General features: G+C 33.7%; 1 protein-coding gene, 1 non-coding gene and 1 pseudogene across 3 annotated transcripts; 1 reads left to right on the top strand and 2 right to left on the bottom strand.

The window, feature by feature from the left end:
* Positions 1-2,919: 2,919 nt before the first annotated feature.
* On the bottom strand, positions 2,920-7,882 carry LOC143547899 (uncharacterized). Its single transcript, XM_077039203.1, has 18 exons — positions 7,497-7,882; positions 7,305-7,407; positions 7,137-7,241; positions 6,885-7,066; positions 6,614-6,809; positions 6,279-6,527; positions 6,050-6,196; positions 5,889-5,967; positions 5,679-5,792; positions 5,429-5,604; positions 5,219-5,337; positions 5,012-5,135; positions 4,886-4,951; positions 4,671-4,797; positions 4,494-4,608; positions 3,519-3,703; positions 3,331-3,443; positions 2,920-3,255 (listed from the first exon to the last, which is right to left on the bottom strand). Exons 1-18 carry the CDS (start codon positions 7,847-7,849, stop codon positions 2,986-2,988), a joined length of 2,823 nt encoding a protein of 940 aa, XP_076895318.1. The 5' UTR covers positions 7,850-7,882; the 3' UTR covers positions 2,920-2,985.
* Positions 7,883-11,373: 3,491 nt separating this feature from the next.
* TRNAK-UUU (transfer RNA lysine (anticodon UUU)) lies at positions 11,374-11,446 on the bottom strand. The gene has a single exon. It is a non-coding gene; the product is annotated as a tRNA-Lys (tRNA).
* A 533-nt stretch (positions 11,447-11,979) lies between these two features.
* On the top strand, positions 11,980-13,740 carry LOC143547892 (uncharacterized; annotated as a pseudogene). Its single transcript, XR_013137858.1, has 6 exons — positions 11,980-12,006; positions 12,504-12,558; positions 12,664-12,836; positions 12,919-13,017; positions 13,096-13,336; positions 13,409-13,740. The product of XR_013137858.1 is annotated as an uncharacterized LOC143547892 (transcript).
* The last annotated feature ends 402 nt before the right edge of the window (positions 13,741-14,142 follow it).

Genomic DNA, 14,142 nt, shown 5'->3' with positions numbered 1-14,142 from the left:
AAAAACCGCATCACCATAGTTTAATTCCGAAAGTAGTTTGGGATGCAAGTTAGGGCTCATTCTAATGAAGTTCAACCCTACAACTTTAAGGCATGGTTAGATCTAAAGCATGCAATTGCTTAGTATATAGTTTTGACCAATTTTTTTTTTTTTTTTTAAATTTGTTATAAAGTTCAAGTTGATTTTGTAATATTCAGAGTATAAACTCATTTTGAAGTAGCATATGTAATGTAGACAGAGTTATTACGAATACCTCAATAATCATTCAGAAAAGGATATATATAGTAATTTCATAAATAAGAACATAAACCAAGGTTTCAGACTTTCGGTTGAAGATAAAAAAAAGGTACGAAAACTCATTACTCGTTAGACGTTATCCTTGTTTCCAGTTTGGTAATATGATTCAGCAGCCTTTTAATGTTCTCCAAGTTCAGGAAAAAGTGAGACCTGTTGACATCGAAGCCCCATATCTTCAGGGTCTGCTTGTATCGCTCGCTCAAGACAATAACGGGCTTGACCACGATTCCCTTGTTCCCTGCATAATTCATATTTAGACAGTGACAAATATTCATTATAACCATAACTTATTATCTTCAATATACATGGTCAAAAACTTACAAAGCAAATGTAACAAGAAGCTTCCATAGAGACGCATCCTTAGGAGTCAAATGCGCAGCAAGCATATAAAATGCTAAAGCTCTCTTTTTATCTCCCATAGCATTGTGTATAAGACCGAGTGTATGGTAAGGCTCAACCAGACACGGCGAACTCCGAATGATTTCCTTCAATAAAGGTATAGCCTAAAGTTTTTTACAAATAACATTAGCATAACCAAGAGGTTTAGTTATTTTAATTATGCATTAAAGATGAAACGCATCATAGACATTAGTACCTCTTCATATCGCCCGTGTGCATAGCATCGTGTAGCATCACCAAATTTTCGTATAATCTCGGGACTAATACTAATCTGCCGTAAATTATATAAGTTAAAAGGTTGAGTATAAAAAGATAATGGCAAACAATTTGATACCTTCTTGGACTTTCTTGTTACTCCATGGGTCATATCCGCAAATAAAAACTAACCAGTAAAGTAATTAATCGGTTAGAAACAATATTAAAATTAACGGGTGAAAAAAGATACAAGTAACTGAAACCTGCTGCAGCGGTGAGAGTTTGGGTATCGAATGAATCTCAGAATTGATCAACATACAATACAATATAGTAAATAGTAAATACAATAGTTTCCTAACTTATTACGAGAGAAATAGGTTACAAGAATCATAAACTAAATCATTTACAATTATATTATATTAACTAGTAATAATAGCCTCAGGTTCAGCCCGACAGGGTTAATAATATAAACTTTCGTTTTTTTGGAATTCCTCGCGTTTAAATTTGCTTCCTTACCAAAATAAATAGATGGATTGGGCCTATGAGCAATGCTTTCGGGCCTGAATATTAAAAATATATAAATAAACAAAAAAAATAGTAACAATAAAAAATCTAAAGAGCTAGCATCTTCACTGGGTGACGTGGCAAAAATATATGTTGGATTTATGAATGGTTTTTGGAGAGAGATGTGAGAGGGAAAGTGGCAAAAGAGAGAGGGGTGGAGTTGGGTAGTTGTTTTTTTATAACTTTTGTTAATCTTTGAGATATAATGCTTATTATTGTTTTGCTTTTTAAAACATATCACATGGGTATATATTTAAGTTCTAACATCTTTTGTTAACTCTTGACAATTCTTTAAAAAATTGTTTCTTTTTGATATTTTATTGTTTTTTGGTACCGAAAGGCCATTTTAATGTATTTGGACACTTAAAACTTCCTAATGGCGGATTTTCTACGCTAAAGTTAGGAAAAGAGTAACTTTGAAATCTTTCTTTTTCGTTAAAGATTTTAGTATGCTGCTCTAGTTTTTGAGGTTTTAAGGAGAGAGGGGTGAAGGTGGGTGACATGGTATTTCAAACCATTAAAGATGCTCTAAGACTGTATTGACCCGTTTGTTATACTAGATAAGTTTGTGTGTGTTGCAAGGAGAAAGACTAGAGTTTGTTAGGTATCTAATTTATATGGAGACAGACGGTCAATGGAATTTGTTGAACACTATAATAAGGTCACCCTTAGCAAAAGCAAAAATGACGGTATATTGCACCACTTGCTTAAAGTTTGTCAAATAACCGACCCGCGTAACAACCTGTGAAGACGTGATCCACCGTCTCAGCATCGGACCAACAAAGGCAACAAACATTCTATTTAATTAACGCATCATTGGTTGGCAATTATAATGGATCTCCATCCAAATGTATTCACTTTTCTGGCAGCCAAGGATTCCAATCCAATGTTAAAAAAACATTGATTATTATTTTTGTTGGCGTTACAAAAAAAAAAGCCACAAATTTGGAAACGGTGCATGAATATGTTCTCAGACTCACATTTTCAAGACTGTAAGATAACCGAGAATAATTAAACGGGTTAAACAGGTTGGTGGCTAGATCTATTAACTAAATGTATTAACCAGATCAACCAAAACATGGCCTGTTTATTAAATAAGCTAACATGACAACTCAAAACTCGTGTCTACCAAACTAAATGTTAGGATAAAAAAGAAATTTAACCAACAGAACAGCGTGACAAGGAGATAGCATATAATAACTCTATATAATTAAATCATAATATATACTTAAAACTTAAACTGACCTCTTATTTGCGTTATTGTTATATACAGTTACGGTTTTGATCCTTACGGACTTGGCAAGAAACTAGAAGACATTGACAAGTTCACCATCAACTCATGAATACACACGTCTGAGCAAGTATAACTCGGCACATCCCAAAAACAAAAAAGTTGAACAAGTACAGTGACGCATTACCTCATTAGTAATCAACTGGTTTTGTATGGCGCACACATACCAAGCCTACGAGCTGATTCATGGGCGAAGGTCAACTTTAGGTGCAGAGGGTTACACTATATTATTATTGATGTTATTTAAAGGTACAATAATCTTTAAGCAACTGCCTTGCAAGATCTACAGATCCACTACTTTTATAAATAAGGTGCAAATTATACGCTGCTTCTCTTTTAAGGTCACAATAACCCGGTTTCAGATCATTTGTAGTTTCTGGACCATCATTTGGCAGCTTTGGTATCGGGTGATCTATTTGATGAACCGCAAGCACCTTTTCATAATATGTAGCTGCAACCGAAACCAAACCAACATGATGATAGGCCCGGGCTAGGTTGTATAAAGCTTCCTGTTTCACAAAAACATTTATTAACCTGGCTGTTTTCTGAACTATAAATAAACATGTAAAAAACAATTTATTAACCTGGCTGTTTTCTGAAAGGCGAAGGTTGTTGTAGAGAAAAGATAAACCTTGCATAACACATTGATGCTTGTTATGAAGTCGAAGTCCAAGAGCTAGGTTAATTAGGGCCGTCCCTAGATAATAACAAGAGTAAAATTAGCAAGAAAATGATGTATAATATGTATTTATCGGATGAGAGTAAATTATACCAACACATAGATTGACCAAGGCGTTTTCAGGCATTAATTTATAGGCTTTCAAGTAACAGCTTGCAGCTGCTTGATGTTGACTACGCATTGACCATTGATGGCCTTTAATTAAAAGAACCGGAATACAATCTTCATGTTTCACAAACTTCTCTTGCAAGAATTTTTTGTGCTTATCCATCCTTGATCTAACAAATGTTAAACAATAATGTATAGATTCAACAAAATGTTTGGTGGCAATAGGGCAGATACCATAAAAAACCAGCATACATTTACGTTTTATCTCATAAAAGTCCCTAAACAATATTTTGCAAATAAAAAACCAACATATTTTCTGTTTTTATCATAAAAGTCCCTTAACATGTTAAATTTGAAAAAAAAAAAATAACCATCTCATAATCATGATTGGATGAAATCATTAAAACATTATTTGGCAAATTGCATTAGAATAGTGATAAAATCATTTCTTTATAACCTTTTAATGATTTTAAATTTATACAAACCATTTGATACGTGTTTTCTTTTTATATTGAGTTACGTCATCCAAGCTCATGTATTTTATCAAAATAATGTTTTTTAAAGAGATATTTCTTAATATATGAGCGTGGATGATAACTCAAAATAAACTAAAATACTAAAAGCATATAAAATGGTTTGTATAAAATTTAAATTGATAAGAGAGTTATATCCAAACGATGTTTATCGTTATTGTTATGTAATTTGTCAAACAATATTTCATGATGTCATCCAATCATAATTGAGAGACGCCTTTCATATTTAACATGTAAGGGATTTTTAAAATAAAAACAGAAAGTATTCAACACTCTTTATGTGCACAATAATGTTTAGGGACTATTATGCAAAATAACAGAAAGTATGTTGGTTATTATGTGCCAAAAATAGTTAAGGGACTTTTACGAGAAAAAAACAAAAAATATGTTGATTTCTTTGCTTGGTGACAATAAATAAAGTATGTACCTTAACATAATTTTATAGTAGCAATTCCACGCTGCAAAGCTGTAAGGATTTTGTGTAACGATGTATCGAGCACAATCCCATCCATTCGTGGGTCCATCAATATTATATGCAATCTCTGTAGAGAAATTCAAATATTGTCATAAAGTTTGAAAATATTGCGTTTAGAAAACAACTTACGTGCCCCAAGCGCTCGAAGCTCCTCTTGCTTCTCGGTTGATAGAATGTTTTGTGCCAATTTGAGACTCGATGTTATAATTTCAAGTGCTTCCCAATACTTTTTCACTGATACTAATCCTTTGCATAACTAGAAATAACACAAGCAAATTGAGATAACACATTTAAAAGGTAAAATTTAACATGTGAATTGATCAAATAAAATAAGTATTACTGACATCTACAATAAGAGTAAGCTGATCCTCATCCTTTAAGAGTTTAGGTAGGGGAGGTTCTCTATACGCCTGTCACATGAAACAATTTAGATCATGAAATTTAATTAAACCGTTATTTTTTATACTTACATTAGATTCATCATCTGATTCATCACTTTGCCACTCAATTCCAGCGGCCAATGCTGCAGCTCGTTTTTCTTCTCTTTGTGTTTCTTTTTTCTGAAGCGCCTTCTTTGCTCTAGCAGCTTTTGACCTGTTGACCATTAAATTTATGAAACTATTCTTTAGTAGGATATCATATTAACCTTATTTTATGTCCTAAAGTCAAATATTTACAGATCTGCAGACGAAGCAACTGGACGGAATCCTTGAAACACGTTGTCAGTTTGAGTTTCACCCAGTACTTGAAGTCTTTTATAGAGCACACTTCTCGTTAACCTTTTCTTTGTTCTAGCCTTGAAAAAACACAAATAATATATAAAAATTTTAATATTCTGTAAACAGTTTTCTCAAAGTAAGCATAAATATAAATGATTGCAAAATCACCCTTTTTCTTCGCTGAATAGTTTCAAGAAACAATGTTTCACGGACTAGTGGAAATATTGTGTCAACAAAGGCTTCAGTAAGACCTCTAGATTTATAAATGAAGCATAGCCTTAACTTTATTCTTTCATCAATCCACCATGGTTTCTCCGTATCAGAGGGTAGACAAATTCTTGATTCTGAAAATGTAAAAGTAAAACAAGATAAGGACAACATTTAAAAAAATAATTCTTAAATGCAAAAGCTGGTTAACCTGAATCATGAGGAGGAGAAAGTACAGATATGGCTTCATTTTCTTTATTTTCTACTAACAGATATGACACTAGATCTAACCTAGCTTCATTGTCAGAGTCAAGTTCCTCTAAGGCTGTCCCAAAAAAATATATATACAAGTTGACATTATTGCCAAAAAAGTAATAAGTTCACATGTAAATGAAATATAATTTGACCTATACGGCTATACCTTTGTACATGTAGTCAATTGCTTGTGTTCTTGCGTTTAAGAAATAGTAACAACGCCCAATATTCCCATTTAGATGGCCCTTTAATAGAAAAAAATTAGTGAAGGAATAGATGCAATAGAAAATGCATCATCATGTTATGTTAAACGAGCTATATACTTACTTTGTTTCCACCATCACTCCCTTCTAACATCAGGTAGTACTTCAATGCAAACTCATGATTCTTAACACTCATAAACGAGTCTGCAACTTCAATAACTAAGTGAGCATAATCATTTACGTTCTCTTGTGTGAGCACACTGAAGCAATCCTACATGCCATTTGTTAATAGAAAAAAATTTATATACTTGAATTCATGATGAATAAAAATCATTAAAAAAGATTATAAAAACCTCTGATTTTTCCAAGTTTCCAAGATGAATGTGACATGTTCCCGCTTTTATCGACAATTCAGCTGGTAATTCTTTGACAGAAGAATAAGCCTGGTGGATATGCTGAAGAGCTTTTTCATATGCACTTTCAGACATAAGAAACGAAGCCAACAAACAAACCACATCCACATCAGCATCTTTTGGGGTCTTCTTCAAATAATCTTCAAGAATGTTGATACTGCGTTCTTGCCGGCCACATTTTTGGTACAACTGGAAATAACCAAAAAGTTTCAAAAATCATTTTGTAAAAAATTGCTTCTATAAAACAAAAAATATTCTTATAGATGACCACAAACCGTCGCTGCTGTCTTGAGTGCTTCAAGATTCTTAGGACGAAGATGCCAGATTTGGTCATATTGTTCAGCAGCCTTTTGATGTTCTCCCAGTTCAAGAAAAAGTGAGGCCCGTTGATATCTCAGTCCCATATCTTCAGGGTCTGCTTTTATTGCTCGATCAAGACAATAACGGGCTTGACCACGGTTCCCTTGTTCTCTGCATCGTTCAGATTCAAATGTATTCATCAAAACTATAACTTTGTATCTTCTATATATATAGTTAAAAACTTACATAGACCATCTAACAAGAAGCTTCCAGAGAGATGCATCTTTAGGACTCAAATGTACAGCAAGCATATAAAACGCTAAAGCTCTCTTTTGATTTCCCATGGAGTTGTATATAAGACCGAGTGTATGGTAAGGCTCAACCAGATTCGGTGAAATCAGAATGATTTCCTTCAATAAGGGTATCGCCTAAAGTTCAGAAAAAAAAAACATTAATACTTGAAGAAAAATATATTAAACATCTGATAGTAGTTGGTACCTCTTCATATCGGCCATGTGCATAGTGTAGTGTAGCATCACCTAACTTTCGTGTAATCTCGGGGCTAATTTTCCTCTTTGATCCTTTTCTCCTGCCTCTTCTAATCTGACATAAATTATATAAGTTAAAAGGTTGACTATAAAAAGATAATAGAAAACAGTGTAATACCTTCTTTGACTTTCTTCTCGTTCCATGTGTCATTTCAGCATATAACTCATCAAATGTTGCTTGCGGGTAATCTTCTATTCTCAACATCTTTTCTGGCGGCATTCTGACACACAAACTTTAAAGTTAAATTATGAAAAACTATAACGAGAAAATGATAATAATAATAATAATAATAATAATAATAATAATTACCCTTGACTATTGTAATCAATTATCGCTTTACGCTTCTTATCAGCCAAAGCTTCATATTCCATGCGTTCCAGATGTTCATAAGGATAAACTCCATCAGCATCAACCTCTATTAGAGCCAACGGATTTACCTCTCCTTCAAATCTTAACATGTATGTATCATCATTATCATCATCATCATCTTCTTCTTCTTCTTCCTCATCATATTCTTCTTCTTCTTCTTCAGCATTACAGTCATCTGTTTGATTCTCTTGAGAGCACCCCGCGTTATTATCCTCCGTTGCATTAATATCTTTCTGATTGCTGAGAAGATCATCCATATTCATTCCATCATCACTAGCTTCTTTCTCATTCATCGCCAATCTACAGTTAGTTGGTTAAAGGTTTATACGCATTATAAAATCACTCTTACCCAGAAATATATTTTAAAATCTTCAAAAGTTGTGCTTTTTTGCAAGAACAAAGAAAGTAATATGAATCTTAACATTCAAGAAGAAGGTCAAACCGCTAACGTATCCGGCAGAGTTTGTTAAAATAAATTCAAAATGCAACAACAAATGCTAAACCTGTGTATAATCATGGCTGTAAAAGTCCCAAATAGGCGCCGATTAATTAACAACTAATCCTGATTAATCGCCAGTGCCCACCCCACCGCCTAACTAGCGATTACTACAACACTGAGTATAATGTGATTGAAACAGTGTATCTGTGAACATAAACTTGATATTAGGTTTAATATTTCAAATTCATTTATGATTAATTGATTAAATTAACTTCATGGCATCAATTAAGTTAACCTAATTAAACAGATAAATAACCTAATTCTAACGATCTCTAAAGTAAATATATAACTTGCGAGAATTTAAGTTACAGCCAAACAGCCAATTCTAGGGTTAGGAATATAGGATAATATTGCATACGGAAACATGAAATATTAATAAAAATAATATTAAACATTTTTGTTAATTGTTAATAAGTGTAAAAGTGAACAAAGGCTTGAATTGAAATTGGAACCTGGTGCGGCGTGCTTGGAGTTAGAGGTGGTGTTATGCTTCTGAGTGAGTAGGAGAAACAAGCAAGCATGTCAGTTGAAGTTATAACATTAACCCGAACCTGAACAAACATTAACCCAAACCCGAGCCGTGGTAATTCAGATCGGTTCTTGGTTCTGATTTTTTAGGTTTTCAGGTCAATCTCAAATTAATAAGGATACTGTTATTAGGAAAATTGGAAATAAATAATCTCAACTTTTGTGTATTGGACGATAATAATCCTAACTTTAAAAATCACTACTAGTAGTCCTAATTTTCAACTATTTTTGTCTCAATGGTCCTCCGTTAAAAAACTATTAACACCGTTACGCTTTTTCCCGAGTTTCAAAACGATGTTTTAGGGCTTTTGATCGAAAGAATGATACGAGTCGACCGATGTAAAGCTTATCTCGAAACGGTGATTCAAGCTACGAAACAATGTTTCAATTCAGGTGTTTTAATTTCTAATTAACAAAAATCAAGTCATTTGAATCATCGTTTCGAGATAAGTTTTACACCAGTCGAATCGTGTTGTTCTTCCGATCAAAAGCCTTAAAACATCGGTTTGAAACTCGGGAAAAAACATAACGGCGTTAAGTGTTTTTTAACGGAGGACCATTGAGACAAAAATAGTTGAAGTTGGGACCGCTGGTAGTGATTTTTAAAGTTAGGATTATTAACGGCCAATACACAAAAATTGGAATTATTTATTTACAATTTTCCTTTTTATTATTATTTACTTTTAATGTACTTGATTGTTATATCAACATATATATATAATACTTGTTTTATTATGGGTCCTACTAGGGACACCCATCAAACGCTGGTTAGGTTGTCAAATCGTACCTAATACGCCGCGTATTCTATACGCGGCGTATTGATTGCTTTGAATTATTGGAGGAGCCCGGCTCCCCTCCCTCTCCTCCTTTCCTTTTTTATATTATATATACACATGCCGCTCACTCTTTCTCGACATTCAATCAACAAACAACATAACACAGTTTTTGTAATATATATACCCACAATGTCGTGGTTTAACCATTTATTTCCGAAGGAGGAGCCGGGTTATGCCGCTAACGATCAGCTTTGCACGTCGTGATTAATCGACTTGAACCAGGTTTTGTTTTTATATTTATTTAGTATGAATTTGTTAGTTGTTTATATAATTAAGACTTGCTACATTACGTTTTGTTAGGAGTATGTCGGCTATGATACTCAGCCCCAACAACCTTATGGTCAGGCTAGCTTGTCGGCCTTACCAAATTTGAACCAGGTTTCGCTATTTGTATTTATTTAGTATGCAGTTATTAGTTGGTTTTTTAACTAAGCATGCTACATTACATTTTGTTAGGAGCAGATCGGTTATTATAGTCAGCCTGAACAGTTTTACGGTAAACCTGGCAGCACGTTCCACGCACATACCGCGCGGTGCATTTGGTTGCGCACGGAGCAGGGGATGATGCAGATGTCGGGCTAGATTAGCTGGATTGTTCACTATCTGGCAGCATAGCAGTCAGGAGAGCACTACCCCGTGCCCCCGCCACCCCCTCCCAGTTTTGACCACGAGGCGAACTCGTCTAGTGTGAGACGCGGATGAGGCGACGACGTGGATGCCGCCAGTGAGGGTTTGGGGGCTAGGCGCAGGGCAGAGGACGACGTCAACGATGGCGACGCGGCGTTCAGGGCCCTCGATGGCGCCTTCGACTTCGACTTCGACTTTGTGTAGATTTTTATGTTTTATTTATTGTATTTACTTTTATTTGTATACTTTATCTATATAACACTGGTTTTGGGGTATATATGTGTTAATTGTTTTGACCGAACTTTTACCAAACGATTTATTTATTTCATCAATTTAACATTGAAAACATAAAAAACAAAATGATACACAACTTTACATGCAATTTCGTTAAACTATTGTGTTACATTAACTAATTCAAAATGTCAATTTTCCCAAATAAGCACTGCAACTGAACGTGCTTTGCCAAATTTCGAATAATAATAAATAATAAATAAATAATAATAATAAATAAAAATAATAACAAAATAAAAGAAAACAAAGAAAAAAAAAACACAATAAGATAAAATTTGTGTGTTTTTCTAGAAACACCGAACAATATGCCACGTATAGCTCTATACGCGGCGTATTGGTCGGTTTTTTTAACAATTAGAGGGGTGGCCGTAGAAAATCCGTTTATTGACTTTTTTTAATACGTTAGAAATGGATGTACAAAAAGTCTAACGAAAAGATTGAATACCTTTTTTTTTTCTTTGTCATTGTTTTAACTTTATTTGTTAACAGATTGTGTTTTGGTTTTATTTACGTTTATAAGTGAAGATATAACTTTTAGCATTTTACTTGTTTTTCTTTTAATGTTTCTTAATTTATCGGTCAAGTACCGATAAAACCTGAACCTGGAGTATCAAACCCGAAAAAATCATGATATTTACGGGTCAGGTTTCGGGTATGAATTAAGAATCTTAGACCCAAGAAACTTGAAATCGTAAATTTCAACCCGAAGAACACTCATATAAGTAAGAAATAAAAAAACAAGAATCAGTTAAAACAGATTGGGTTAAAGAAAATAGTAATTAATAGTAAGATCATATAAAACAAATAACTAAAGTAACTTTAAGAATTTCAGGATCGTATGAAGTTAGTTAAATAAATAAATCAACAAATAAAATAAAGTAGTTAGGTATTAAACTTAAGAAATAAAAAGCTTTCAAACCACTAAAATTTATATTTTATTTTGTTTTTTATATTAAAAAGTTGCAAAAGGCTGTTATTATTGATTTACATCCGACAAATTTAATATTTAAATTAAAAGCATTTATAAAAGTGAAGACGCCATCCGTGGGACTCGAACCCACGACCACGTGGTTAAAAGCCACGCGCTCTACCAACTGAGCTAGAACGGCATTGTTGACTGATGTCTTCAGTTTACTTTTCTATACTAACTTTATTATAATGTATTATTGTTTTTAAAGGATGTTTGGGATTCCTTATTTTTAGCTCCTTATAACTTATGACTTATGATAAGTTAAAAAAAATGTTTGGGTTTCCTTATTATGTGAGAGGAAATGTTGATAAGTTGCATATTTGTAACTTATGACTTCTCCTTATAAGTTATAAGGAGGTGAAAATAAGGAATCCCAAACAGCGTTAGTAATAAAATTGCTGCATATTGAAAAATAGACTTCAAGTTTTCATTTAGTTCAGCTGAAACAAGTAATCATAAGTTTATAATCTATTTAACAATTAAGTTTCTCAGCTAAAATGTGGAAATTAATTAAAAGTGAGTGATAGAAATGAAAAGCTTTTAGTTTTTGGGAATATATAGAAATTAATTATTGCCCGTCTCCTCCCGTACCGCCTCAAACCAAACCCGCCCCGGTAATCTTCCCCTTAAACGCGTTACAACTTTTGGACCTTCCGTTTGATGTGTCCAAAAATGAGAAGAAGAGAAAGTCTTTCCATGGTATTTTCTCGATTAGACTTTGGTGTATGAGGTCCCGAAACAAAAGGGTGTTTACAAGCAAGGACAGGACGAAAAATGAAAGTTTGGTTAAACTGGTGTAAGTTTTTACTATAAACCGATGTAGCGTTCTTTGGTTGAGGTAGCTCCTTGCTAATCCCACTTATTTCTTAATAAAATACCTTCTTAATAAAAAAAAAAAACAGACACACACACAACTAGAAAAAACAAGAAGTCAATAAATTTGATTCAATAGTCTATATATTATTGCACCTGATCTGGCCACCTTCCTACCAATTTGGCATTACTTCCCATCCACATGCAAATAAATGAACTTTATTATTACAAAGTTATTAAATACTTTATTTCTTTTACCAAATATACCAAACTCTGGTGGTTGGTTTTTTGCCTTGAAACATTGTGTTTGTCTCTCTTAAAACTATAAAGAAACTATACAATTAGTTATTTTGGTTATCACTATTCATCATGTCCATGTTTAGGCGTCACCGACACAAGAACACGAGCATCATGAGTTGCATCCTGAATCTAAGGTAAAAAAAACTGATTCATTTAACCAAGGATTTGAAGCAAAAACTTATAATAACTGTTTTTGAACATATCAATGCATCAGTTTACATTTTGATGAATCTATATATGCAGATGAGCTTAGATCAGCTCTTGGACCTCTTTCTGGATGCAGCTTGAAATACTGCACAGATGCTTGCTTAAAAAGATATCTGGAGGCTAGAAACTGGAATATAGAGAAAGCTAAAAAGATGTTGGAAGAGACATTAGCATGGAGATCAACCTACAAACCCGAAGAAATCCGTTGGGTTAGTTTCTCTGTACCGCTCTACACAAATCCCACATCGTTTAATATAAAAAGTTGTTTAACATACATTATCATTTTGTTAGCATGAGATTGCTGTCGAAGGTGAAACCGGGAAGCTGTTCAGATCAAATTTTCATGACCGTTTTGGACGGACGGTTTTAACAATGAAACCAGGACTGCAGGTGATTTGACACCCCTTTCTTCTAGTTTAAAACTTTACATTTCATTTACCTTTTAATTAAAAAATAGAATGATTTCAGAACACAACCGGAATAGATAATCAGATGAGACAACTGGTGTACCTAATCGAAAACGCCATCCTTAATCTCCCAGAAGGCCAGGAACAAATGGTGTGGCTCATAGATTTCACAGGCTGGTCTTTTAGCACCAATGTGCCAATCAAAACCGCACGCGAGACAGTAAACATACTACAAAACCACTATCCACAGAGCTCTCGCTTTTCTCTACAACCCCCCTCACATTTTTGAAGCATTTTGGAAGGTTTGTATCGTTCGCATCAAACATATATATTATAAAAAAATATATATTAATTACCTGATTGATGATATGCAGATTGTTAAATACTTCTTGGATCCGAAAACATTCCAGAAGGTTAAATTTGTGTACCCGAAGAATAAAGAGAGTGTGGAGATCATGCAATCGTGTTTTGATGCGGATAATCTCCCGACCGAGTTTGGTGGGAAGGCAACTATGAAATATGATCATGAAGAATTTTCAAAATTAATGGTTCAGGATGATGTCAAAACTGCTAAATTCTGGGGTTTGGACCAAAAGATTAATGAGGATGCTGCAAAAGAGTCTTAAGAGTGGCATGCTTAGCTTAACAGACCACTCAGTTTAACCAAGGCTAGACTAGATGCTCATTTTGATTATCATCATTTTGTTTGATACTTTTACTATTCCTATTTAAACTTTGTACTCGGTTTAAATTACCTAGCTACTGTGCTAAAAGTTGCACATATATTGTTGAAAGCTATTACTAACCGATAAAGTGCTTTGATTTGCCACAAAACTGAAAACATTTCCTAATCCTTATTGTTAGGTGGATGCTGATTTGTAACATCCTAAAATTTTTAATGTTGAATAAAGAAAGTTACGTTTAGTGATTTCGCGTTATTAATTAATTAATATCGAGTAAGGAGCGGATCATGGACTTAGATTAATTGAGATGGGTTAAATGAGAATGGGCCTTAGGTCCATGGGCTTTAAGGGATATAAATATCCCCTAAACCCTAAACCATCATTCATTTCCATCTTATTCTCTAACACACTCCAAAACACACACA

The sequence above is a fragment of the Bidens hawaiensis genome, unplaced genomic scaffold (genome assembly GCF_021521415.1).
Source record: "Bidens hawaiensis isolate Kalapana, Puna unplaced genomic scaffold, B.hawaiensis_p1.1 tig00014849_1, whole genome shotgun sequence".
NCBI classification, from domain to species: domain Eukaryota; kingdom Viridiplantae; phylum Streptophyta; class Magnoliopsida; order Asterales; family Asteraceae; genus Bidens; species Bidens hawaiensis.
The sequence above is the reverse complement of the archived record's forward strand: the minus strand, read 5'-3'. Positions and strand labels throughout refer to the sequence as shown.

Excerpts from the sequence above, each read along its gene's own strand:
- LOC143547899 (XM_077039203.1), bottom strand. The coding sequence starts at position 7,849 with ATGAATGAGAAAGAAGCTAGTGATGATGGAATGAATATGGATGATCTT. Across the intron at positions 7,408-7,496 it reads ATTGATTACAATAGTCAAGG|AATGCCGCCAGAAAAGATGT; the intron begins GTAATTATTATT and ends TTTGTGTGTCAG. Across the intron at positions 4,609-4,670 it reads GCTTCGAGCGCTTGGGGCAC|AGATTGCATATAATATTGAT; the intron begins GTAAGTTGTTTT and ends ATTTCTCTACAG.